Source organism: Oncorhynchus gorbuscha, linkage group LG19 (genome assembly GCF_021184085.1).
Source record: "Oncorhynchus gorbuscha isolate QuinsamMale2020 ecotype Even-year linkage group LG19, OgorEven_v1.0, whole genome shotgun sequence".
In the NCBI taxonomy this organism is placed as follows: Eukaryota; Metazoa; Chordata; class Actinopteri; order Salmoniformes; family Salmonidae; genus Oncorhynchus; species Oncorhynchus gorbuscha.
The window spans coordinates 62,705,834-62,732,989 of NC_060191.1; the positions used below are offsets into that span (position 1 = coordinate 62,705,834).

General features: G+C 45.5%; 1 protein-coding gene across 1 annotated transcript in view; it reads left to right on the forward strand.

The window, feature by feature from the left end:
• Positions 1 to 22,359, forward strand: part of LOC124006375 (protocadherin Fat 3-like) — a 378,106-nt gene extending 355,747 nt beyond the window's left edge. Inside the window, 6 exon segments of the mRNA XM_046316357.1 lie at positions 12,231 to 12,504; positions 12,881 to 13,331; positions 13,996 to 14,109; positions 16,131 to 16,190; positions 18,312 to 18,347; positions 20,418 to 22,359. Of these exon segments, the coding sequence (XP_046172313.1) occupies positions 12,231 to 12,504; positions 12,881 to 13,331; positions 13,996 to 14,109; positions 16,131 to 16,190; positions 18,312 to 18,347; positions 20,418 to 21,115 (1,633 nt within the window). The 3' untranslated portion in view covers positions 21,116 to 22,359.
• The last annotated feature ends 4,797 nt before the right edge of the window (positions 22,360 to 27,156 follow it).

Genomic DNA, 27,156 nt, shown 5'->3' on the forward strand with positions numbered 1-27,156 from the left:
AGGAATGTCAACCTCAGCGTGTTCGTTATTTGATTGTGAACATATGAGACTAGTGTTGTTTTTCAATATGCATACTACCGTGCTCCACACCCTCATGCTCCGTGTGCATTCTCTGACGGCGTTCTCTTGAGTACAATCCTGTGAGGACTAAAGTGTGGAGAACACATAAACATTTCATTTGAGAAGCACTTGCACTCCCCTACTGTATTACCACATGCTGCATCTCCTCCTACTGTATTAACTCATGCTACATCTCCCCCTACTGTATTACCTCATGCTGCATCTCCCCCTACTGTATTAACTCATGCTACATCTCCCCCTACTGTATTAACTCATGCTACATCTCCCCCTACTGTATTACCTCATGCTGCATCTCCCCCTACTGTATTAACTCATGCTACATCTCCCCCTACTGTATTAACTCATGCTGCATCTCCCCTACTGTATTACCTCATGCTGCATCTCCCCCTACTGTATTACCTCATGCTGCATCTCCCCCTACTGTATTAACTCATGCTACATCTCCCCCTACTGTATTACCTCAGCTGCATCTCCCCTACTGTATTACCTCATGCTGCATCTCCCCTGTATTACCTCATGCTGCATCTCCCCTACTGTATTACCTCATGCTGCATCTCCCCTACTGTATTACCTCATCTCCCCCTACTGTATTACTGCATCTCCCCCTACTGTATTACCACATGCTATCTCCTCCTACTGTATTAACTCATGCTACATCTCCCCCTACTGTATTACCTCATGCTGCATCTCCCCTACTGTATTAACTCATGCTGCATCTCCCCCTACTGTATTACCTCATGCTGCATCTCCCCTACTGTATTAACTCATGCTGCATCTCCCCCTACTGTATTAACTCATGCTGCATCTCCCCCTACTGTATTACCTCATGCTGCATCTCCCCCTACTGTATTACCTCATGCTGCATCTCCCCCTACTGTATTAACTCATGCTACATCTCCCTACTGTATTACCTCATGCTGCATCTCCCCTACTGTATTACCTCATGCTGCATCTCCCCTACTGTATTACCTCATGCTGCATCTCCCCCTACTGTATTACCTCATGCTGCATCTCCCTACTGTATTACCTCATGCTGCATCTCCCCCTACTGTATTAACTCATGCTACATCTCCCTACTGTATTACCTCATGCTGCATCTCCCCCTATGTATTAACTCATGCATCTCCCCCTACTGTATTAACTCATGCTGCATCTCCCTCATGCTACTCTCCCCCTATTACCTCATGCTCTCCCTACTGCATCTCCCCCCCTACTGTATTAACTCATGCTGCATCTCCCCCTACTGTATTACCTCATGCTGCATCTCCCTACTGTATTACCTCATGCTGCATCTCCCCTACTGTATTAACTCATGCTGTATTGCCTCATGCTGCATCTCACCCTACTTTATTACCTCATGCCTCCCCCTAGTGTATTACCTCCCACTCCCCTACTGTATTACCTCATGCTGCATCTCCCCCTACTGTATTACCTCATGCTGCATCTCCCCTACTGTATTAACTCATGCTACATCTCCCCTACTGTATTACCTCATGCTGCATCTCCCCTACTGTATTAACTCATGCTACATCTCCCCCTACTGTATTACCTCATGCTGCATCTCCCTACTGTATTAACTCATGCTACATCTCCCCCTACTGTGCATCTACTGTATTACCTCATGCTGCATCTCCCCTACTGTATTACCTCATGCTGCATCTCCCCCTACTGTATTAACTCATGCTACATCTCCCCCTACTGTATTACCTCATGCTGCATCTCCCCTACTGTATTACCTCATGCTGCATCTCCCCCTACTGTATTGCCTCATGCTGCATCTCCCCCTACTGTATTACTCATGCTGCATCTCCCCCTACTGTATTAACTCATGCTACATCTCCCCTACTGTATTACCTCATGCTGCATCTCCCCCTACTGTATTAACTCATGCTACATCTCCCCCTACTGTATTAACTCATGCTGCATCTCCCCCTACTATTAACTCATGCTATTCCCTACTGTATTACCTCATGCTGCATCTCCCCTACTGTATTACCTCATGCTGCATCTCCCCTATGTATTAACTCATGCTATCTCCCCCTACTGTATTACCTCATGCTGCATCTCCCTACTGTATTACCTCATGCTGCATCTCCCCCTACTATTACTCATGTATTACTGTATTACTCATGCTGCATCTCCCCTACTGTATTACCTCACGCTGCATCTCCCCCTACTGCTCATGCTACATCTCCCCCTACTGTATTACCTCATGCTGCATCTCCCCTACTGTATTAACTCATGCTACATCTCATGCTCATGCATCTCCCCCTACTGTATTACCTCATGCTGCATCTCCCCCTACTGTATTACCTCATGCTGCATCTCCCCTACTGTATTAACTCATGCTACATCTCCCCCTACTGTATTAACTCATGCTGCATCTCCTCCTACTGTATTACCTCATGCTGCATCTCCCCCTACTGTATTAACTCATGCTACATCTCCCCCTACTGTATTAACTCATGCTGCATCTCCCCCTACTGTATTACCTCATGCTGCATCTCCCCTACTGTATTACCTCATGCTGCATCTCCCCTACTGTATTAACTCATGCTACATCTCCCCTACTGTATTAACTCATGCTGCATCTCCTCCTACTGTATTACCTCATGCTACATCTCCCCCTACTGTATTACCACATGCTGCATCTCCTCCTACTGTATTAACTCATGCTACATCTCCCCCTACTGTATTAACTCATGCTGCATCTCCCCTACTGTATTAACTCATGCTGCATCTCCCCCTACTGTATTACCTCATGCTGCATCTCCCCTACTGTATTACCTCATGCTGCATCTCCCCTACTGTATCACCTCATGCTGTATCTCCCCCTACTGTATTACCTCATGCTGCATCTCCCCCTACTGTATTATCTCATGCTGCATCTCCCCCTACTGTATCACCTCATGCTGTATCTCCCTACTGTATTATCTCATGCTGCATCTCCCCTACTGTATCACCTCATGCTGCATCTCCCCCTACTGTATTATCTCATGCTGCATCTCCCTACTCTATTAACTCATGCTACATCTCCCCTACTGTATTAACTCATCTCATTTCCCCTACTGTATTAACTGCATCTCACCCTACTTTATTACCTCATGCTATATCTCCCCCTAGTGTATTACCTCTACTGTATTACTGCATCTCCCCCTACTGCTGCTGCATCTCCTCCTACTGTATTAACTCATGCTACATCTCCCCTACTGTATTACCTCATGCTGCATCTCCCCTACTGTATTAACTCATGCTACATCTCCCCTACTGTATTACCTCATGCTGCATCTCCCCCTACTGTATTAACTCATGCTGCATCTCCCCCTACTGTATTAACTCATGCTGCATCTCCCCCTACTGTATTACCTCATGCTGTATCTCCCCCTACTGTATTAACTCATTAACTCATGCTACATCTCCCCCCTACTGTATTACCTCATGCTGCATCTCCCCCTACTGTATTACCTCATGCTGCATCTCCCCTACTGTATTACCTCATGCTGCATCTCCCCCTACTGTATTAACTCATGCTACATCTCCCCTACTGTATTACCTCATGCTGCATCTCCCCCCTACTGTATTAACTCATGCTGCATCTCCCCCTACTGTATTAACTCATGCTGCATCTCCCCCTACTGTATTAACTCATGCTGCATCTCCCCTACTGTATTGTATTACCTCATGCTGCATCTCCCTACTGTATTAACTCATGCATCTCCCCCTACTCTCTCCCCTACTGTATTACCTCATGCTGCATCTCCCCCTACTGCATCTCCCCTACTGTATTACCTCATGCTGCATCTCCCCCTACTGTATTACCTCATTAACTGCATCTCCCCTACTGCATGCTGCATCTCCCCCTACTGTATTAACTCATGCTATTACCTCATCTCAGCTGCATCTCCCCCTACTGTATTAACTCATGCTGCATCTCCCCCTACTGTATTAACTCATGCTGCATCTCCCCCTACTGTATTACCTCATGCTGCATCTCCCCTACTGTATTAACTCATGCTGCATCTCCCCTATTACTGTATTACCTCATGCTGCATCTCCCCTACCCTACATCTCCCCCTACTGTATTACCTCATGCTGCTCTCCCCCTACTGTATTACCTCATGCTACTCCCCCTACTGTATTACCTCATGCTGCATCTCCCCCTACTGTATTACCTCATGCATCTCACCTCCCCTACTGTATTACCTCATGCTGCATCTCCCCCTACTTATTAACTCATGCTACATCTCTGCATCTGCATCTCCTACTGTATTACCTCATGCTGCATCTCCCCCTACTGTATTACCTCATGCTATCTCCCTCTGTATTACCTCATGCTGCATCTCCCCCTACTGTACTGTATTACCTCATGCTGCATCTCCCCCTACTGTATTACTGCATCTCCCCTACTGTATTACCTCATGCTGCATCTCCCCCTACTGTATTAACTCATGCTGCATCTCCCCCTACTGTATTACCTCATGCTGCATCTCCCTACTGTATTAACTCATGCTATTATCTCCCCCTACATTAACTCATGCTGCATCTCCCCCTACTGTATTACCTCATGCTGCATCTCCCTGTATTACCTCATGCTGCATCTCCCCCTACTGTATTACCTCACTGCATGCATCTCCCCCTACTGTATTAACTCATGCTGCATCTCCCCTACTGTATTACCTCATGCTGCATCTCCCCTACTGTATTACTCATCATCTCCCCTACTGTATTACATCTCTCCCCCTACTGTATTACCTCATGCTGCATCTCCCTACTGTATTAACTCATGCTCATCTCCCCTACTGTATTAACTCATGCTGCATCTCCCCCTACTGTATTACCTCACTGCATCTCCCCTACTGTATTAACTCATGCTACATCTCCCCTACTGTATTACCACATGCTGCATCTCCCCTACTGTATTAACTCATGCTGCATCTCCCCTACTGTATTAACTCATGCTGCATCTCCCCTACTGTATTAACTCATGCATCTCCCCTACTGTATTACCTCATGCTGCATCTCCCCTACTGTATTACCTCATGCCATCTCCCCTACTGTATCACCTCATGCTGTATCTCCCCTACTGTATTACCTCATGCTGCATCTCCCCTACTGTATTATCTCATGTATTACCTCATCACTGCATCTCCCCTACTGTATTATCTCATGCTGCATCTCCCCCTACTGTATTACCTCATGCTGCATGCCCCCTACTGTATTATCTCATGCCATCTCCCCCTACTGTATTAACTCATGCTACATCTCCCCCTACTGTATTAACTCATGCTGCATCTCCCCCTACTTTACTGTACTGTATTACCTCATGCTGTATCATTACCTACCACTCCCTACTGTATTACCTCATTCTGCATCTCCCCTACTGTATTACCTCATGCTGCATCTCCCCTACTGTATTAACTCATGCTGCATCTCCCCTACTGTATTACCTCATGCTGCATCTCCCTACTGTATTAACTCATGCTACATCTCCCCTACTGTATTACCTCATGCTGCATCTCCCCCTACCCATGCTACATCTCCCCTACTGTATTCATGCTGCATCTCACTGCTGCATCTCCCCCTACTGTATTACCTCATGCATCTCCCCTACTGCTGCATCTCCCCTACTACTGCTGCATCTCCCCCTACTTACCTCTGCATCTCCCCCTACTGTATGCATCTGCATCCCCCCCTACTGTATTACCTCATGCTGCATCTCCCCTACTGTATTACCTCATGCTGCATCTCCCCCTACTGTATTAACTCATGCTGCATCTCCCCCTACTGTATTAACTCATGCTGCATCTCCCTACCTCATGTATCTCCCCCTAACTCATGCTGCATCTCCCCCTACTGTATTACCTCATGCTGCATCTCCCCCTACTGTATTACCTCATGCTGCATCTCCCCCTACTGTATTAACTGTATCTCCCCCTACTGTATTACTCATGCTGCATCTCCCTACTGTATTACCTCATGCTCTCCCTACTGTATTACCTCATGCTGCATCTCCCCTACTGTATTACCTCATCTCTCCCTACTCACTGTCTCCCCCTATTATTAACCTCACATGTATTACTGCATCTCCCCCTACTGTATTAACTCATGCTACATCTCCCCCTACTGTATTAACTCATGCTGCATCTCCCCTACTGTATTACCTCATGCTGCATCTCCCCCTACTGTATTACCTCATGCTGCATCTCCCCCTACTGTATTAACTCATGCTACATCTCCCCCTACTGTATTAACTCATGCTGCATCTCCTCCTACTGTATTACCTCATGCTGCATCTCCCCCTACTGTATTAACTCATGCTACATCTCCCCTACTGTATTAACTCATGCTGCATCTCCCCTACTGTATTACATGCTGCATCTCCCCTACTGTATTACCTCATGCTGCATCTCCCCTACTGTATTAACTCATGCTGCATCTCCCCCTACTGTATTAACTCATGCTGCATCTCCTCCTACTGTATTACCTCATGCTGCATCTCCCCCTACTGTATTAACTCATGCTGTATTACCTCATCTCTGCTATCTCATGCTACATCTCCCCCTACTGTATTAACTCATGCTGCATCTCCCCTACTGTATTAACTCATGCTGCATCTCCCCCTACTGTATTACCTCATGCTGCATCTCCCCTACTGTATTACCTCATGCTGCATCTCCCCTACTGTATCACCTCATGCTGTATCTCCCCCTACTGTATTACCTCATGCTGCATCTCCCCCTACTGTATTATCTCATGCTGCATCTCCCCCTACTGTATCACCTCATGCTGTATCTCCCCCTACTGTATTATCTCATGCTGCATCTCCCCCTACTGTATCACCTCATGCTGCATCTCCCCCTACTGTATTATCTCATGCTGCATCTCCCCCTACTCTATTAACTCATGCTACATCTCCCCCTACTGTATTAACTCATGCTACATTTCCCCCTACTGTATTACCTCGTGCTGCATCTCCCCCTACTGTATTACCTCATGCTGCATCTCCCCCTACTGTATTAACTCATGCTACATCTCCCCCTACTGTATTAACTCATGCTACATCTCCCCCTACTGTATTACCTCGTGCTGCATCTCCCCCTACTGTATTACCTCACACTGCATCTGCCCCTACTGTATTACCTCATGCTGTATCTCACCCTACTGTATTACCTCATGCTGCATCTCCCCCTACTGTATTACTTCACGCTGCATCTACCCCTACTGTATTAACTCATGCTGCATCTCCCCCTACTGTATTACCTCATGCTGTATCTCTCCCTACTGTATTACCTCATGCTGCACTCCCCCTACTGTATTACCTCATGCTGTATCTCTCCCTACTGTATTAACTCACGCAGAATCTCACCCTACTGTATTACCTCATGCTGCATCTCACCCTACTGTATTACCTCATGCTGTATCTCCCCCTACTTTATTACCTGTTGCTGCATCTCACCCTACTGTATTACCTCACTCTGCATCTTACCCTACTGTATTACCTCATGCTGTATCTCTCCCTACTGTATTAACTCACGCTGCACTCACCCTACTGTATTACCTCACGCTGCATCTCACCCTACTGTATTACCTCACGCTGCATCTCCCCCTACTGTATTACCTCATGCTGCATCTACCCCTACTGTATTACCTCATGCTGCATCTCCCCCTACTGTATTACCTCCCACTCCCCCTACTGTATTACCTCATGCTGTATCTCCCCCTACTGTATTACCTATCACTCCCCCTACTGTATTACCTCATTCTGCATCTCCCCTACTGTATTACCTCACGCTGCATCTCCCCCTACTGTATTACCTCATGCTGCATCTCACCCTACTGTATTACCTCATGCTGTATCTCCCCCTACTGTATTACCTCACACTGCATTTCCCACCTACTGTATTACCTACCACTCCCCCTACTGTATTACCTCATTCTGCATCTCCCCCTACTGTATTACCTCACGCTGCATCTCCCCCTACTGTATTACCTCATGCTGCATCTACCCCTACTGTATTACCTCATGCTGCATCTACCCCTACTGTATTACCTCATGCTGCATCTCCCCCTACTGTATTACCTCACGCTGCATCTACCCCTACTGTATTACCTCATGCTGCATCTCCCCCTACTGTATTACTTCACGCTGCATCTCCCCCTACTGTATTACCTCACGCTGCATCTACCCCTACTGTATTACCTCATGCTGCATCTCCCCCTACTGTATTACTTCACGCTGCATCTCCCCCTACTGTATTACCTACCACTCCCCCTACTGTATTATCTCATTCTGCATCTCCCCATACTGTATTACCTCATGCTGTATCTCCCCCTACTGTATTACCTCACTCTGCATCTCCCCCTACTGTATTACCTCATGCTGCATCTCCCCCTACTGTATTACCTCATGCTGCATCTCCCCCTACTGTATTACCTCACTCTGCATCTCCCCCTACTGTATTGCCTCACTCTGCATCTCCCCCTACTGTATTACCTCATGCTGCATCTCTCCCTACTGTATTACCTCACGCTGCATCTCACCCTACTGTATTACCTCATGCTGTATCTCCCCCTACTTTATTACCTGTTGCTGCATCTCACCCTACTGTATTACCTCACTCTGCATCTTACCCTACTGTATTACCTCACTCTGCATCTCACCCTACTGTATTAACTCACGCTGCACTCACCCTACTGTATTACCTCACGCTGCATCTCCCCCTACTGTATTGCCTCATGCTGCATCTCACCCTACTTTATTACCTCATGCTATATCTCCCCCTAGTGTATTACCTCCCACTCCCCCTACTGTATTACCTCATGCTGTATCTCCCCCTACTGTATTACCTACCACTCCCCCTACTGTATTACCTCATTCGCTGCATCTCCCCCTACTGTATTACCTCACGCTGCATCTCCCCCTACTGTATTACCTCATGCTGCATCTCACTCTACTTTATTACCTGTTGCTGCATCTCACCCTACTGTATTACCTCACTCTGCATCTCACCCTACTGTATTACCTCATGCTGCATCTCCCCCTACTGTATTACCTCACACTGCATCTCCCCCTACTGTATTACCTCACACTGCATCTCACCCTACTGTATTACCTCATGCTGCATCTCCCCCTACTGTATTACCTCACACTGCATCTGCCCCTACTGTATTACCTCATTCTGCATCTCCCCCTACTGTATTACCTCACGCTGCATCTACCCCTACTGTATTACCTCATGCTGCATCTCACCCTACTGTATTACCTCACGATGCATCTCCCCCTACTGTATTACCTCATGCTGCATCTACCCCTACTGTATTACCTCATGCTGCATCTCACCCTACTGTATTACCTCACGCTGCATCTCCCCCTACTGTATTACCTCATTCTGTATCTCCCCCTACTGTATTACCTCACGCAGACTCTCACCCTACTGTTTTACCTCATGCTGCATCTCACCCTACTGTATTACCTCACGCTGCATCTCCCCCTACTGTATTACCTCATTCTGTATCTCCCCCTACTGTATTACCTCACGCAGAATCTCACCCTACTGTATTACCTCATGCTGCATCTCACCCTACTGTATTACCTCACGCTGCATCTCCCCCTACTGTATTACCTCATGCTGCATCTCACCCTACTGTATTACCTCATGCTGCATCTCACCCTACTGTATTACCGCACGCTGCATCTCCCCCTACTGTATTACCTCATGCTGCATCTCCCCCTACTGTATTACCTCATGCTGCATCTCACCCTACTGTATTACCTCACTCTGTATCTCCCTTTCACTGAACCTTCTTCCAGCCAAGACAATGACGACAACAATAGATGAAACAAGATATACACAAAGCAAATGTTTTAATTCAGAATTATCAGCTAGATGTGTGAATCATAATAATCTAGCTAGCAAGCTAGTTAAAAAGGCAACAATTACCTAAAGCTAATAATATGCAAGATTGATGTCCATTCTTCTTGTGTAGCTAGCTAACAATTCTTTGTGGCTATCTTGCTAGCTAACAGTACTAGTAGCTAGTCAGTTAGCCCTGTTTACTTATTTTGGGCTTGCTTTATAGGGTACGTAGGCAGGTAAACATGCAATAATTAACGCAGCCTGTATTTATTAATATATCAAGATAAAAAATACTGTAGTCAGGCAACATATGAGATGTGAATATGCAACATTTCTTTCCTAAGTCAGTGTATTTTCTCTCTCTTCAGCCATTGCTTAAATTTTTTACGTGGTTGCGTCATATTTATTTTCATACTTTCCGTGAAAGCTTAAAATATATACAAACGGAGTATGCATTCAAGAAGTGCCCTCCAGGCTCCCTTTCGTATACTTTAATTTGGACTCATACTCCGACCCTCCCGTGCTCCAATTTGCTTGCTCGGAGCACGGTAGTATGTTAGTAGGGGTGGTATGGGTAGTACGGTAGTATGGGTAGTACAGGTAGTACGGTAGTACGGGTAGCACGGTAGTACAGGTAGTACGGTAGTACAGGTAGTACGGGTAGTACGGGTAGTACGGGTAGTACGGTAGTATGGTAGTACGGGTAGTATGGTAGTATGGGTAGTACGGTAGTACAGGTAGTACGGTAGTGCGGTCGTACAGTTAGTACAGGTAGTACGGTAGTACGGTAGCACGGTAGTACAGTTAGTACAGGTAGTACGGTAGTACGGTCGTACGGTAGTACGGTAGTACAGGTAGTACGGTAGTATGGTAGTGCGGTCGTACAGTTAGTACAGGTAGTACGGTAGTACGGTAGCACGGTAGTACAGTTAGTACAGGTAGTACGGTAGTACAGGTAGTACGGTAGTATGGGTAGTACGGGTCGTTCGGTAGTACGGGTAGTACAGTAGTATGGGTAGTACGGGTAGTACGGTAGTGCGGGTAGTATGGTAGAACGGTAGTATGGTAGCACAGTAGTACGGTAGTATGGTAGTATGCACGGTAGTATGGTAGTACGGTAGTACGGGTAGTACGGTAGTATGGTAGTATGGGTAGTATGGTCGTACGGTAGTACGGGTAGTACGGTAGTATGGTAGTACGGGTAGTACGGGTGGTATGGGTAGTACGGTAGTACAGGTAGTACGGATGGTACGGGTAGTACGGTAGTATGGTAGTACGGGTAGTACGGTTGGTATGGGTAGTACGGTAGAATGGTAGTACGGGTAGTACGGGTCATATGGGTAGTACGGTATTACGGGTAGTATGGGTAGTACGGTAGCACAGTAGTATGGGTAGTACGGTAGCACGGTAGTACAGGTAGTACGGTAGTACGGGTAGTATTGTAGCACGGTAATACAGGTTGTACGGTAGTATGGGTAGCACTGGTCGTTCGGTAGTACGGGTAGTACAGTAGTATGGGTAGTACGGGTAGTACGGGTAGTATGGTAGCACAGTAGTATGGTAGTATGCACGGTAGTATGGTAGCACGGTAGTACGGTAGTATGGGTAGTACGGTAGTATGGTAGCACGATAGTATGGTAGTATGGTAGTATGCACGGTAGTACGGGTAGTATGGTAGCACGGTAGTATGGTAGTATGCACGGTAGTATGGTAGCACGGTAGTATGGTAATATGGTAGCACGGTGGTATGGTAGTACGGTAGTATGGTAGTATGCACGGTAGTATGGTAGCAGGTAGTACGGTAGCACGGTAGTACGGGTAGTATGGTAGTATGCACGGTAGTATGGTAGCACGGTAGCATGGTAGTACGGTACTATGGTAGCACGGTAGTACGGTACTATGGTAGCACGGTAGTACGGTACTATGGTAGCTCGGTATTACGGTAGTACGGTAGCACGGTAGTACGGTAGCACGGTAGTATGCATTTTGAGAAACACCCTGGGAGTCCCTGAGCTGTCCTCTATCACCCTCTCTACATGTCTCCCCTCCCACCTCCAAATGGAAGGATAGTCTTAATCAGTTTTAGTCAGGCAATTATTAAATGTCCCACAAACTACCTGTGACAATTTGTTTTAAGTGCCACCTGAAGTGACAGAGGTTTAGATATATTGATGCCTACCTCTAGTTTTGGAGTGTACAGACTATTTAAACTAATTACCATGCAAAGTTTTCCCCTCATCCCTCTCTCATCTTCCTTCTCTCCCTTCCCTCCCCACTTTTCACCCTCTCCAGGTGCGAGGAAGACGTAAACGAGTGTGAGCGGGGCGGCGCCACGGGTGGCGAAGCAGAATGTGAGAATGGCGGTGTGTGTGTCAACACGCACGGTTCGTTCTACTGCAACTGCACGGCGGGCTTCGTGGGCCAGCTCTGCGGCCTGCGGCCCGTGGTGGTACCAGACATGCAGGCTGGACACGCCATGGTGGGGAAAGAAGAACTGATCGGCATTGCTGTTGTCCTATTCGTCATTGTCACCCTCATTATCCTCTTCATCGCCTTCCGTAAGAAGGTATTTGTATTGTGTTGTTTACTTATTATTGTGTGTTTTTATTTTTACGATGAAATGTGTAAGTTGTATCAAATAATTCAGCCTTTGTTGCTTTTACAGATGTAGGATCTTAAGTTGATCACACTGTCCTGCGATGTAGTACATTTAAAACTTGTATTGTATTTAAGGTTTGAAAAGGCTTCTGATGTTTCTAATTTCCACAGAAATGTCAGATTTCATTTTCCCGTAAGATAAATGTATCAACCCCTAAAAATGTATATTTCCTGTTGATGCAGGATTATTTTCCTGCCTCAGAAACGGTCTCAAATTAAGATCCTACATCTTTAATCCTATATATTGTTTTACAAGAAATAACAAAATGATATTTTGTCTCCAGGTGTTCCAGAAGAACTACTCCCGTAACAACTTGACGCTGGTCCAAGATCCAGCAACAGCAGCTCTGTTAAACAAGGCCAACGGGGTTCAGTTCAAGACCCTGCGCTGCACGCCGGGAGACCCCTTGAACCTGTACGCCGAAGCGGGGCTGTGCGCCACTGTGATAGGTGGCGGAGCTGGGATGCTCGGCCCTCCCCAGGTGCCTGTGAGACCCATGGCATATACACCCTGTTTCCAAGGCGATCCGCGGTCCACGCTGGAGAAGATGGCGGACGGGAGAGGCGTGGAACACACTGAGATGAGCACCTTCCACCCAGAGTCACCCAGGATTCTGGGAGGCACAGTACGGAGGGGGGTGGTGGTGTGTAGCGTAGCGCCCAACCTGCCACCTGTCTCAACCTGTCGTTCTGACTGTGACTCCATCCACAAGAGCACCTGGGACAGCGACGAGGGTCAGTGTGTTTGGGTGGGGGGACATAGTTATGTATTAGTGTGATGTGTTTGAACCTGTTTGTGTGTGGTACAGTCTTTGTTCATACGTGTTTGTGGTGTCTTGTGTGTGTGTATTCATGCATACTGTATATTCCGTTTGTGTGATTGAGTATCCCTCCAAGTGATTCTCTTTTCCAGGAACCCTTGAGGGGGAGTGCATTGTTGTTCCATTTCCATATTCATTCATATTCATATTACACATAACTACACTCAGAGATCATCACGTTCAGTTTATCAAGACCATCCTAATTATGAGCTGGCTTTGATTCCCAAATTAAAAGTTTGTGTGTGTGTGTGTGTGTGTGTGTGTGTGTGTGTGTGTGTGTGTGTGTGTGTGTGTGTGTGTGTGTGTGTGTGTGTGTGTGTGTGTGTGTGTGTGTGTGTGTGTGTGTGTGTGTGTGTGTGTGTGTGTGTGTGTGTGTGTGTGTGTGTGTGTGTGTGTGTGTGAGTGAGTGAGTGCGGGGTTCATCTAGCTCTCGATGCCAGCAGTGTTGTCGATGGAGCCAAAGTATGTGTGTGATTTGTGCCACAACAAAGACAGCCCTGGTACAAACGACCCTGTTCTTCAGTGGCTCCCACCGCTCTCAGACACCCTGAACTTTACCCTCTGACCTCTCCCTGCAGGTAAAATGGTAGATATGGGCGAAGAGATGACCTGTTTCTCAGGGAGCAACAAGGGCAGCAACTCTGAGGTCCAATCACTGAGCTCCTTCCACTCCGACTCCTGCGACGACAACGGTAAGACATGCCCCTCCTTTCTCGTGCCTCTTTACGGCCACACCCATAGCGACAGTGAGGTAGTCTGCCGTCCGGTCCGATAGCAACACTTAACTTAGTCTTGTCTTCCCCTAACCCCCTATCATTAGCCTTAGGTGTTTGCAGATTCAGAAGTACCAGCTACTGTATGGCTGAAGCTCCCTAAAGCACGTCGGATGAGGTCGCGCCATCGCCATATTGCGTCAATAACAGTTCATTTAGATCTCCTAAGAGATAGGGAACTAGGGGAGGAGTCGGAGGGTGTGATGTTAGGTCATTAAAAGAGAGATGTTGTGATTAACAATAACTAACACCTTCTCTCCAACAGATGCATTTACTCCTGCTGTGTTAGAAAAGTGTTTCAGGAAAACAATTTGATATCCAGTGTGTTAGTTTATTTGTCCTCAATGTTGTTGTTTGATTTATGTGTTTCATATCATCTGTTCATGTTCATTCTTGGAGGGTTTTTTCTCGTTTTTTAATCCAGTTATTTTAATCCTGTGGATTGTTTTATTTCCATACCTGTCAGGTTGTTGTTTTCATTTGGAAGTGACAGTGTGACAGTGTGACAGTGTGACAGTGTGACAGTGTGACAGTGTGACAGTGTGACAGTGTGACAGTGTGACAGTGTGACAGTGTGACAGTGTGTTGTTGATTTCCATACCTGTCAGGTTGTTGTTTTCATTTGGAAGTGACAGTGTGACAGTGTGACAGTGTGACAGTGTGACAGTGTGACAGTGTGACAGTGTGACAGTGTGACAGTGTGCACACAGACAGACATACAGCTACTGTATGTTGTGTTTGTTACCTTGTCATTGTTTCATCATCACGCATTCAAGCACATGTTGTTCTTTCCCACGTCTTTCAATGGTTGTAGTCGTTGATATTGCAGTTCCAATTGTTGGCAGAAGCCAGTTCAGGTTTTAGGTGGTTGTTTATGTGTTGTGTTATATTGTGCTGTGTTGTCTGTGTTTTTGTTATTGTTATGGAACTTGTGCTTTGTTTTTGTGGCGTTTTGATATTGGGAAAAAGTCAGTAGTAGTTATTTTTACTTAGAGAGTTAGCCTATAAAGGGTTGTTTCTTGATTGACATGGATCACTGACATCCACATGTGAATCTATATAATCAGAGTGTGTTGCTACGATGTACAAGACTACATAGCTGAAATGCAATGCTGACATATCAACATTGATGCTTCATTCATTCATAATTAATGGAACCTCTTCACTGTTAAGATGATCACATTTCACATAATATCCTACTCTGATATTAGCCAATCAGGCCACAGAACAATCTGAATCAGTTCGGCTGACCGCTCCAGTAGATGTGATGTCATTATAATGTTCATTTCTCCATTTGGTTTTTATTTATTTATTTATCTGATTTTCATTGAATGTCTTCAGAACATAATTTAACAGTCTAGCTCTCATCTCTCTGAGCACAGCCCTACCTCATGTATACATATGTAAATTGGAGTGTGTGTTGGTACAAGTGTGCGTGTGTGTGTGTGTGTGTGTACTGAGGATACTCTCCAATACTCGGATGAGCAAATGCACATGGATTCTGTGGATTCCCTCCTACACACTTAGAAAAAAAAGTTCCAAAAGAGTTCTTTGGCTGTCCCCATAGGATCAGCTTTTTTGGTTCCAGGAGAACACTTTTTGGTTCCAGGTAGAAAGAACCCTTTTGGTTCGAGGTAGAACCCTTTACACAGAGGGTTCTACATGGGACCCAAAAGGGTTCTTTCTACCTGGAACCAAAAAGGGTTCTCCTATGGGGTCAGCCGAAAACTTATTTTAGGTACTAGATAGCAAAACATTTTCTAAGAGTGTAGGTCTTCTAAGTCTGGTTCCATATGTAGCTTTGGATCAGACACCTCCCATGCTACATGTCTCTAGTGTTGATCCCATCTTCAGCCAATAGTAGCTCTGCTTCCTGGCAGCCCGTTGTCAACTTCCTGTGTCTCAAACCGTGTCTCCTCCCTCTGCTTCTCTTCAACAAGCCTCCATAGTGACCGTCATTCGACTGGTCAATGATGCAGTCGACACTATTGAAAACGAAGGTACCATGTCTCATCCATCCTGCTCTCTCTCTCTCTCTCTCTCTCTCTCTCTCTCTCCTTCTGACACTCTCTTTACTTCTCCCTGTACTTCTCTCTCTCTATGAGATGCCATGACAATGCTCTCCATGACAATACTCTGACAGTGCTGTGGTTTGAAAATCATGTACTTCAGGCATGGTGTAAAATTCATGGCTGACATGTAATGTAAACTCAAAGTACACACATACTGTAGGCTTTATATTTTCAGTACACATCAAATACCTAGCTTCCAAGGAACCCATATGTTGAAGTGTCAAGCCTCAATACACACACACACACAAACATCAGGGGTTCCTAGGGGAGGGGGGTCTGACCAATAGGTAGTGGGAGAAAAGAGAAAACCTCACTTGCTTTGGCAATGTTAACACATGTTTCCCATGCCAATAAAGCCCTTGCATTGAAATTGAATTGGATTGAATTTAATTTAATTTAATTTAATTTAAAATAACCCAATTGTCATACTTGGGTAAAAGTAAAGATACCTTAATAGAAAATCATTCAAGTAAAAGTAAAGGTCACCCAGTAAAATACTACTTGAGTAAAAGTTTTTAAGTATTTGGTTTTAAATATACTTAAATATCAAAAGTAAATGTAATTGCAAAAATATACTTAAGTATCAAAAGTAAAATTATAAATCATTTAAAATTGCTTATATTAAGCAAACCTGACAGCACAATGTTCTTTTTTTAAACATTTTAATTTCAAGATAGCCAGGGGCACACTACAACACGTAGACATCATTTACAAGCAAAGCATTTGTGTTTAGTGGGTCTGTCGGATCAGAGGCAGTAGAAATCACCAGGGATATTCTCTTAATAAGTGTGTGAATTGGACTAGGGAAAGGGAAAATGTATGGAGTAAAAGGTACATAATTTTCTTTAGGAATGTAGTTGTAATGATGTGCGCTGAGAGTCAGGATGCAACTTCAGAGAGTGAGTGTTTTAATAAATAAACACAACCTAATACAAAATAACAAACACGAACAATACACAGACATGACACAGGAACAGAAACAGTAACACCTGGGGATGGAACCAAAGGGAATGACATATATAGGGAAGGTAATCAGGGAAGTGATGGAGCCCAGGTGAGTCTGATGAAGCACAGGTGCGCGTAACGATGGTAACAGGTGTGCGCCATAACGAGCAGCCTGGTGACCTAGAGGCCGGAGAGGGATCATGCGTGACAGTAGTGAAGTAAAGGTAGTGAAAAAAATAAGTAGTAAAGTACAGAAAGTACAGATACCCCCCAAAAATGACTTAAGTAGTACTTTAAAGTATTTTTTAATAAGTAATTTACAGCACTGCAAAAAGTTCAGGGCTGAATCAGTGTTACTCACAACATGTGCATTGACATATTACACATACATAAATACACTGACATATTACACATACATAAATACACTGACATATTACACATACATAAATACACTGACATATTACACATACATAAATACACTGACATATTACACATACATAAATACACTGACATATTACACATACATAAATACACTGACATATTACACATACATAAATACACTGACATATTACACATACATAAATACACTGACATATTACACATACATAAATACACTGACATATTACACATACATAAATACACTGACATATTACACATACATAAATACACTGACATATTACACATACATAAATACACTGACATATTACACATACATAAATACACTGACATATTACACATACATAAATACACTGACATATTACACATACATAAATACACTGACATATTACACATACATAAATACACTGACATATTACACATACATAAATACACTGACATATTACACATACATAAATACACTGACATATTACACATACATAAATACACTGACATATTACACATACATAAATACACTGACATATTACACATACACACATAAATGGACACATTACTGAAATAAATACATTGATATATTAAACATTCGTTTGGATGGGAGTCTCAGATGGTCCGATCCTAAGTCTCGCAAACACCTGTCTGGCACCTCTTACACAAACACACACGCTAACACTCTAAAGCTCTCTCTTCTCCTGTTCTCCCACCTGACAGTGTCAGTCATGGATCAAGGTCAGAGCTACAACAGAGGTGACCCCCCCCCTTTCATCTCACCTCTCTCACTCCCCTTTACTCCTTTCTCTCTTCCTATCTCTCTCTCCCTATCTCTCTCTCCCTCTTTCTCTCTTCCTCTCTCTCCCTATCTCTCTCTCCCTATCTCTCTCTCCCTCTTTCTCTCTTCCTCTCTCTCCCTCTCTCTCTCTCCCCCTATCTCTCTCCCTCTCCCTCTCTCCCCCTCTCTCTCTCTCTCCTCTCTCTCTCCTCTCTCCCCCTCTCTCTCTTCCTCTCTCCCTCTCTCTTCCTCTCTCTCCCTCTCTCTCTCTTCCTCTCTCTCCCTCTTTCTCTCTTCCTCTCTCTCCCTCTCTCTCTCTCCCCCTATCTCTCCCTCTCTCTCTCTCCCTCTCCCTCTCTCCCCCTCTCTCTCTCTCCCTCTCTCTCCCTCTCTCCCCCTCTCTCTCTTCCTCTCTCCCTCTCTCTTCCTCTCTCTCCCTCTCTCTCTCTTCCTCTCTCTCCCTCTTTCTCTCTTCCTCTCTCCCTCTCTCTCCCTCTCTCTCTCCCTCTCTCTCTCTCCCTCTCTCTCCCTCTCTCTCCCCTCTCTCTCTTCCTCTCTCTCTCCCTCTCTCTCTCTTCCTCTCTCCCTCTCTCTTCCTCTCTCTCCCTCTCTCTCTCTTCCTCTCTCTCCCTCTCTCTCTCTTCCTCTCTCCCTCTCTCTCCCTCTCTCTCCCTCTCTCTCTCTTCTCAGTCTCCATCTCAGCTCACTGTGTTTGTGTGGTTTGTTACTCGTAGCCCCCTGCCAACACACACACACACCCCAGCATGTGTTTTCCCCAGTCACAGTGTTGTTGTGCTGACTGAGCAGCCCTGATACTTCCTTGGAGTTGGCACGTTGCCGGGGTGGAGAGGCTTCGCTCATCTCCCATGACAACCACTCACTCTCCAACGCGCCTTGTGGCCGTTCTTCCTCAGTTTGGCCAATTTTCACTTTAATTTGCTTTTGCCTGCTGCCTGTGACGTGTGATGTTTGATCCTCCCACTGTATGCATTTGCATCCCACCTCCGAGCGTGTTGTTTTGTTGTTACTGCTTTAAATGAGTTTGTCCTCGCTGACGTTGCTTTGTTGAGATTTGTTTTTTACTTTTTACTGCTTCTCACTTTTGTTTTGTAATTTCCTTTGATGCATGTACTGTCTGTCTGTCTGTCTGTCTGTCTGTCTGTCTGTCTGTCTGTCTGTCTGTCTGTCTGTCTGTCTGTCTGTCTGTCTGTCTGTCTGCCTGCCTGTCTGCCTGTCTGCCTGTCTGTCTGTCTGCCTGTCTGTCTGTCTGTCTGTCTGTCTGTCTGTCTGTCTGTCTGTCTGTCTGTCTGTCTGTCTGTCTGTCTGTCTGTCTGTCTGTCTGTCTGTCTGTCTGTGTGTCTGTGTGTCTGTGTGTCTGTGTGTCTGTGTGTCTGTTCTTTGTTATTGTTTTGAATTTTACAGTTGAATTCTTTGTGAAACATTCTCTGGTTAACATGCAAAAGTATATCAAGCTGTGATATGTTTGTTTACGTTGAATGATCCCATCGGTCAGTAGCCTCTGATCTCTCACCATGGCATGGCTGTTCCGAAGTGCCACCTTGTGCCACCCTGACTCCTCCTGAACCCTGACATGCTGTGACCTTTTGATCTGTGACCCCTGTCCTGACGTTCCCAGGCCTCCCTCCTGCATGTTGTGAAATCTTCAAAACACAGCTAACATGTTCCCCGTGCTGTGGTTGACGTACAACTGTGTTTTTGTTATCTACAAATATGCCCGATGGACCTCTGCAGACAGACTGTAGTTGTCCACTAACATGCCCGATGGACCTCTGCAGACAGACTGTAGTTGTCCACTAACATGCCCGATGGACCTCTGCAGACAGACTGTAGTTGTCCAATAACATGCCCGATGGACCTCTGCCGACAGACTGTAGTTGTCCACTAACATGCCCGATGGACCTCTGCAGACAGACTGTAGTTGTCCAATAACATGCCAGATGGACCTGCAGATTGTAACTGTCCATCAGGCATGTTGGCAGAGATTGTGTCTACTAAATGTAATCTAACTCTGTCCCTCCCTCCTCCAGCATATCACTGGGACACGTCTGACTGGATGCCCAACTCACGGCTGCCCGACATCGAGGAGGTGCCCAGTTACGAGGCCAGCGGCCTGGCAGGCCACGGAGACATGGTTGCCTCAGCCTCCCGACTGGGGGGCAGCTCTCGCCTGGGGGGCAGCGCCCGGGAACTGGATTCAGACTACTACCTCGGGGGCTATGACATCGACAGTGATTTCCCACCTCCTCATGAGGAAGAGTTCCTGACCCAGGACCAGCTCCCTCCTCCCCTCCCCACTCCCCTGGAGGAGTACCAGGAGCGCCCCTACGACACCCTGCCCGCCAACCAGACCGCCTCCAAGGAGAGCACCCTGAGTGGGAGTGTTCGTGGCAGCACCGGACGCCACAGGTCCCCCCGCCCACATTTCCACCCCAGCCAATACCTGCCCCCACACCAGCTGCCCCTGGGGGAGGCGGGGCAAGGCGGGCCGGGAGGGGAGGTGTTCAGCACTTTTGTGGGTGGGGCGATCATGTCGGGAGGAGGGCACATGGATGATAATGTGTCGCTGAATAGGAGGTTGTCAGTGTACGCATCATCGGCCTCGGACTTGTCGGCCCCCTGTGGTTTTGACGACTCTGAGGCGGGCGGTAGTGACTTGGACAGTATGGATGAGCTGCACCGGAGTGGGACACACACCGTAGAGATGCAGCAACAGACTGAGGTCTGAGGTCTGACTGGGCCCCACCGTGGGGTCAAGGAGAGTGGCAAGAGGACGGGTGGGCATGAGTGCAGGACAGAGACTGCTGGAGTAGGAACTGGACGCCGTGTCGAGCTGTGCAGGTTCCTCTGGACTGAGTAATGAAGATGGAGGTAGTCACTCAGAGGGGAATGATTGGTGTTTAATGGACACACTGCTAGATAGTGGCTACGTCATCAAAACAGTACCAACTTAACCCTTCAACCATTGCCATTGCAAACACTAACCTCAAACCACTTCACCCATTGCAGGCTTTATCCTTATACCACTTTTCTTCCTTCCAAGCCACTACCCTTATTCATGACCCTTTAGCCACTACCCATGAGCTAATACCAAGCCGCATGCAATGGAAAGCAATGTGTTTTGACACATTAGTACCTACAGCTGCCCATCATCATAGCCACTAACCTAGCAGTGGCCCATGTCAAGATCAGATGAGTGTTATCCTCTTCCATAGCGAGGAACAGAGAGCCTACCAGATATGTTGAGTACGTATAAAAACAGGGTGAGAATGTGAATAGCAAAGATTAAGTTTTAAAAAAAATACAAACTTTTAAGAGACAAGTGCAGAGACAATGGATGAGCTAGTGCAGAAAAAATGGATGAGCTAGTGCAGAGAAAATGGTGCAGGGAAAATGGATGAGCTAGTGCAGAGAAAATGGATGAGTTAGTGCAGAGAAAATGGATGAGCTAGTGCAGAGAAAATGGATGAGTTAGTGCAGAGAAAATGGATGAGTTAGTGCAGAGAAAATGGTGCAGGGAAAATGGATGAGCTAGTGCAGAGAAAATGGATGAGTTAGTGCAGAGAAAATGGTGCAGAGAAAATGGATGAGTTAGTGCAGAGAAAATGGATGAGTTAGTGCAGAGAAAATGGTGCAGGGAAAATGGATCAGTTAGTGCAGAGAAAATGGATGAGTTAGTGCAGAGAAAATGGATGAGTTAGTGCAGAGAAAATGGATGAGCTAGTGCAGAGAAAATGGATGAGTTAGTGCAGAGAAAATGGATGAGCTTGTGCAGAGAAAATGGATGAGCTGGTGAATCAAGAAAAGATGAAGAATGTTTGGTAAAAAGAAAAGACAATATTGTAATTGAACGGTCAGTACTGTGATATGGCCTCCTCTTTCTGCTCAAAGCAGATGTGATTGTTTTTAGCTGCACACAGCTTCCCTGTCCCTCCTCTCAATATACCTGCCTACCCACAGAGGCCCAACAAGGACTTCTCCCTAACCAGGATGTGTGTGTGTGTGGGGGGGGGGGGTACACACATCCCCTCACTGCTCATGCATAGCCTGTACAGAATTTGTGAAAATGAAATGGACGATTTTTTGTGTAATTATCCACTCTAAGAAACCCATTTGGATTGATGTGAAATATGTTTATTATTACCCCTAGCCCAAACGTCCACCCCTGAAATCATTCCTGTGACGCCATGAGAGTTTAGCCATCCTTCTGTCCCACCACATGCTAAACTGCTATCCTGCCGCTCTTCTTTTCTGCCAAGTAATTTTGCTTTAATGATGTTGTTATATGGTCTTTATTGTTTTGCACTAGTATCTTTAGATTTTTAGTTTTGATGGTTATTACATGAAACGTGCTATATTATTGAAATCCTCCAAAGGACATTATCATGATATGTAATTCTGGCCCAGCTAAATTAGCATAATAAGCTATGAGGAATTTTTATGTTAGTAATTTTCTTTTCACTAAAGTCCCGATTTTCAAATAGATTTAAAAAAATGGCAATTCACATAGTTTTCTTGAGCTATTACATTTCCCAGGATGCAACACAATGTATTTTATTTCCCTTCCTTGTTCTCCTTCCGTCCCATGTTGTTTTACCCTGAGCAGGTTTCATAGAGTCACTCCAGTATTTCCCAAAGCCATAACAGCAATAGATTGACTGGTGGATGAGGAGTAGGGTCCGTGCACAATGCAAATGCATTCTGGGAAAATAATATAATAATGTAGCATCCCATCACAACGGCTGTCACAGCGGCCAGGCACCGTTGCACCATGGGTCTTGTCAGTTGCTGTGTTCCATTTTGGTTCTGTCCACTTAAAAAAATAATATAAACAACGGTCACTAACAATGGCTTATTCTAAACACATCTCTATCGCTCCAGGACAGAAGGACAGATAACAAAACAGATGAGTGTCGTATTGGACTTGGAGTTCTATTGGACTTGGAGTTCTATTAGACTTGGAGTTCTATTGGACTTGGAGTTCTATTGAACTTGGAGTTCTATTGGACTTGACGTTGTATTAGACTTGGAGTTCTATTGGACTTGGAGTTCTATTGGACTTGGAGTTCTATTGGACTTGGCGTTGTATTAGACTTGGAGTTCTATTGGACTTGGAGTTCTATTGGACTTGGAGTTCTATTGGACTTGGCGTTGTATTAGACTTGGAGTTCTATTGGACTTGGAGTTCTATTGGACTTGGCGTTGTATTAGACTTGGAGTTCTATTGGACTTGGAGTTCTATTGGACTTGGAGTTCTATTAGACTTGGAGTTCTATTGGACTTGGAGTTCTATTGTAAAATAATATACCTGATCCAGCAAGATTTTTTTGTAAAAGATGTAAGTTTGTGTTAAAATCTTTGTACAGTGTACATAGAATGCTGGGTTGTTAAAATGCTGATTTTGTAGATATTGAATTGCAATCCTGACCACCTTTCTTTGAGTTTCTTGTTTTTGTTCGATATGAATGTGGACAATAAGAGACCATGATAAATCAGTCATTTAACCTAATCTCCCCTCCTCTGTTGGCCTTTCGCCTAAAGTATTATTTTATTTAATTAACCTTTGCTTTAAAACATAAAAAGCCTTTCAATAGACTAGTTAGAACTTGCACGGTATTAAATGCACTAAACCTGCTTTACATTACATCCCAGTGTTTTTTCTTTTTTGTTTAAAATCCTCTGGTTTCTGTTTCTTTTCAATGATTTTAGGTAGTATTGAAATATGTCTAATCTAACTGCAGCAATTGAGTGTACAGAATTAGTTATTTTTTAACTGCTTTTTGTTTTTTAAATCAATGCTGAAAATAAAAAAGGTTATTGATCAAACAAAGACTAATTTCATCCTTAATGCAATGGAAAATGTTTGTCTATGATGTCACATAATAGACTAAACTTGATTAACTGAAAAGGGTTTGCAAAGTAACTTGTTTGCAAGGTAAATTGGTATGATTACAGATTTACATGCAAGCGTCACTTATTGCCCTAAAGCCCCTTAAACTCAACTGTGGACCTGGAAGCCAGTTCCACTGCATTTATTAATTTCCCGCCTCTAATCAGGGACTGATTTAGAACAGAAAACCAGCAGGCTCCGGACCTAGTAGCGTAAGAGTTGAGTACCCCTGCTCTATAGCAGTGTTTCCCAACTCCGGTCCTCCAGTACCCCAAACGGTACATATTTCTGTTGTGGACCCGGACCAGTACAGTCGTGGCCAAAAGTTTTGAGGATGACACAAATATTAATTTTCACAAAGTCTGCTGCCTCAGTTTGTATGATGGCAATTTGCATATACTCCATAATATTATGAAGAGTGATCAGATGAATTGCAATTAATTGCAAAGTCCCTCTTTGCCATGCAAATGAACTGAATCCCCCAAAAAAACATTTCCACTGCATTTCAGCCCTGCCACAAAAGGACCAGCTGACATCATGTCAGTGATGATTCTCTCGTTAACACAGGTGTGAGTGTTGACGAAGACAAGACTGGAGATCACTCTGTCATGCTGATTGGGTTCGAATAACAGACTGGAAGCTTCAAAAGGTGGGTGGTGCTTGGGAATCATTGTTCGTCCTCTGTCAAACATAGCTACCTGCAAGGAAACACGTGCCATCATCATTGCTTTGCACAAAGAGGGCTTCACAGGCAAGGATATTGCTGCCAGTAAGATTGCACCTAAATCAACGAGAACTTCAATGAGAGCGGTTCAATTGTTGTGAAGAAGGCTTCAGGGCTCCCAAGAAAGTCCAGAATGCGCCAGGACCGTCTCCTAAAGTTGATTCAGCTGCGGGATCGGGGCACCACCAGTACAGAGCTTGCTCAGGAATGGCAGCAGGCAGGTGTGAGTGCATCTGTACGCAAAGTGAGGCAAAGACTTTTGGAGGATGGCCTGGTGTCAAGAAGGGCAGCAAAGAAGCCACTTGTCTCCAGGAAAAACATCAGGGACAGACTGATATTCTGCAAAAGGTACAGGGATTGGACTGCTGAGGACTGGGGTAAAGTCATTTTCTCTGATGAATCCCCTTTCCGATTGTTTGGGGCATCCAGAAAAAAGCTTTTCTGGAGAAGACAAGGTGATCGCTACCATCAGTCCTGTGTCATGCCAACAGTAAAGCATCCTGAGAACATTCATGTGTGGGGTTGCTTCTCAGCCAAGGGAGTGGGCTCACTCACAATTTTGCCTAAGAACACATCCATGAATAAAGAATGGTACCAACACCTCCTCCGAGAGCAACTTCTCCCAACCATCCAGGAACAGTTTGGTGACGAACAATGCCTTTTCCTGCATGATGGAGCACCTTGCCATAAGGCAAAAGTGATAACTAAGTGGCTCGGGGAAAAAACCATCAATATTTTGGGTCCATGGCCAGGAAACTCCCCAGACCTTAATCCCATTGAGAACTTGTGGTCAATCTTCAAGAGGCGGGTGGACAAACAAAACCCCACAAATTATGACAAACTCAAAGCATTGATTATGCAAGAATGGGCTGCCATCAGTCAGGATGTGGCCCAGAAGTTCATTGACAGCATGCCAGGGCGTATTGCAGAGGTCTTGAACAAGAAGGGTCAACACTGCAAATATTGACTATTTGCATCAACTTCATGTAATTGTAAATAAAAGCCTTTGACACTTATGAAATGCTTGTAATTATACTTCAGTATTCCATAGTAACATCTGACAAAAATATCTAAAGACACTTGTCGAATAGCGAAGTGTCTCCAGTGCGCTATTCTAACCCGGCGCGCTCTATTCCAACTCCTCGCATTGGCCGGGCTAGAATGGGCATCCAGCTAGGAAGGAAGGTGCCAGCTCAGTGCTCCTGGTCTCCAGTATACCTCCTTGGACCAGGATATCCTGCGCCGGCTCTGCTCACTGTGTCTCCGGTGAGTCTGCACAGCCCATCCAGCCAAGACGGGTTGTGTCGGCTCTACACTCCAGGCCTCCAGTGCGCCTCCAGGGTCCAGTACGCCCTGTTCCTGCTCCTCGCACTCACCCTGAGGTGCGTGTCCCCAGCCCGGTACCACCAGTGCCGGCACCACGCACCAGGCCTACAGTGCGCCTCGGAAGTCCAGAGCGTCCGGCGATAGTACCCAGTCCAGAGCATCCGGCGACAGTAGCCAGTCCAGAGCGTCCGGCGACGGGCCACAGTCCGGAACCTCCAACAACAGGCCACAGTCCGGAACCTCCAGCGACGGTCCCCAGCCCGGGATCTCCGGCAATGATCCGCAGTCCAGAGCCTCAGGCGATGATCCACGGGTCAGTGCTACAAAGGCGGAGGGATCAGTATAAAGAAGGGGGGCGGCGTCCAGAACCAGAGCCACCACCGACATTAGATGCCCACCCAGACCCTCCCATATAAGGTTAGGTGTCCGGCCAGGTGTCCGCACCTTTGGGGGGGTACTTAGTTACCTTTGTTTTCTTTAGTATTTTGGTTAGGTCAGGGTGTGATGAGAGTGGTTTGTTAGTTTTTGTATTGTCTAGGGGGTTTTGTATGTCTAGAGGTTTTTGTAAGTCTAGGTGTTTTTATGTCTATTGTTGCCTGAATTGGTTCTCAATCAGAGGCAGCTGTTTATCGTTGTCTCTGATTGTGGACCATATTTAGGTATCCATATTCCTTGGGTATTTTGTGGGTTCTTATTCTATGTTTAGTTGCCTGTTCTGCACTTCTCATATTAGCGTCACGGTTCGTTTTGATGTATTGTTTAGTTTGTTCAGTGTTCTATCTTTAATTAAAGAAGTATGTACACTTACCACGCTGCTCCTTGGTCTCCT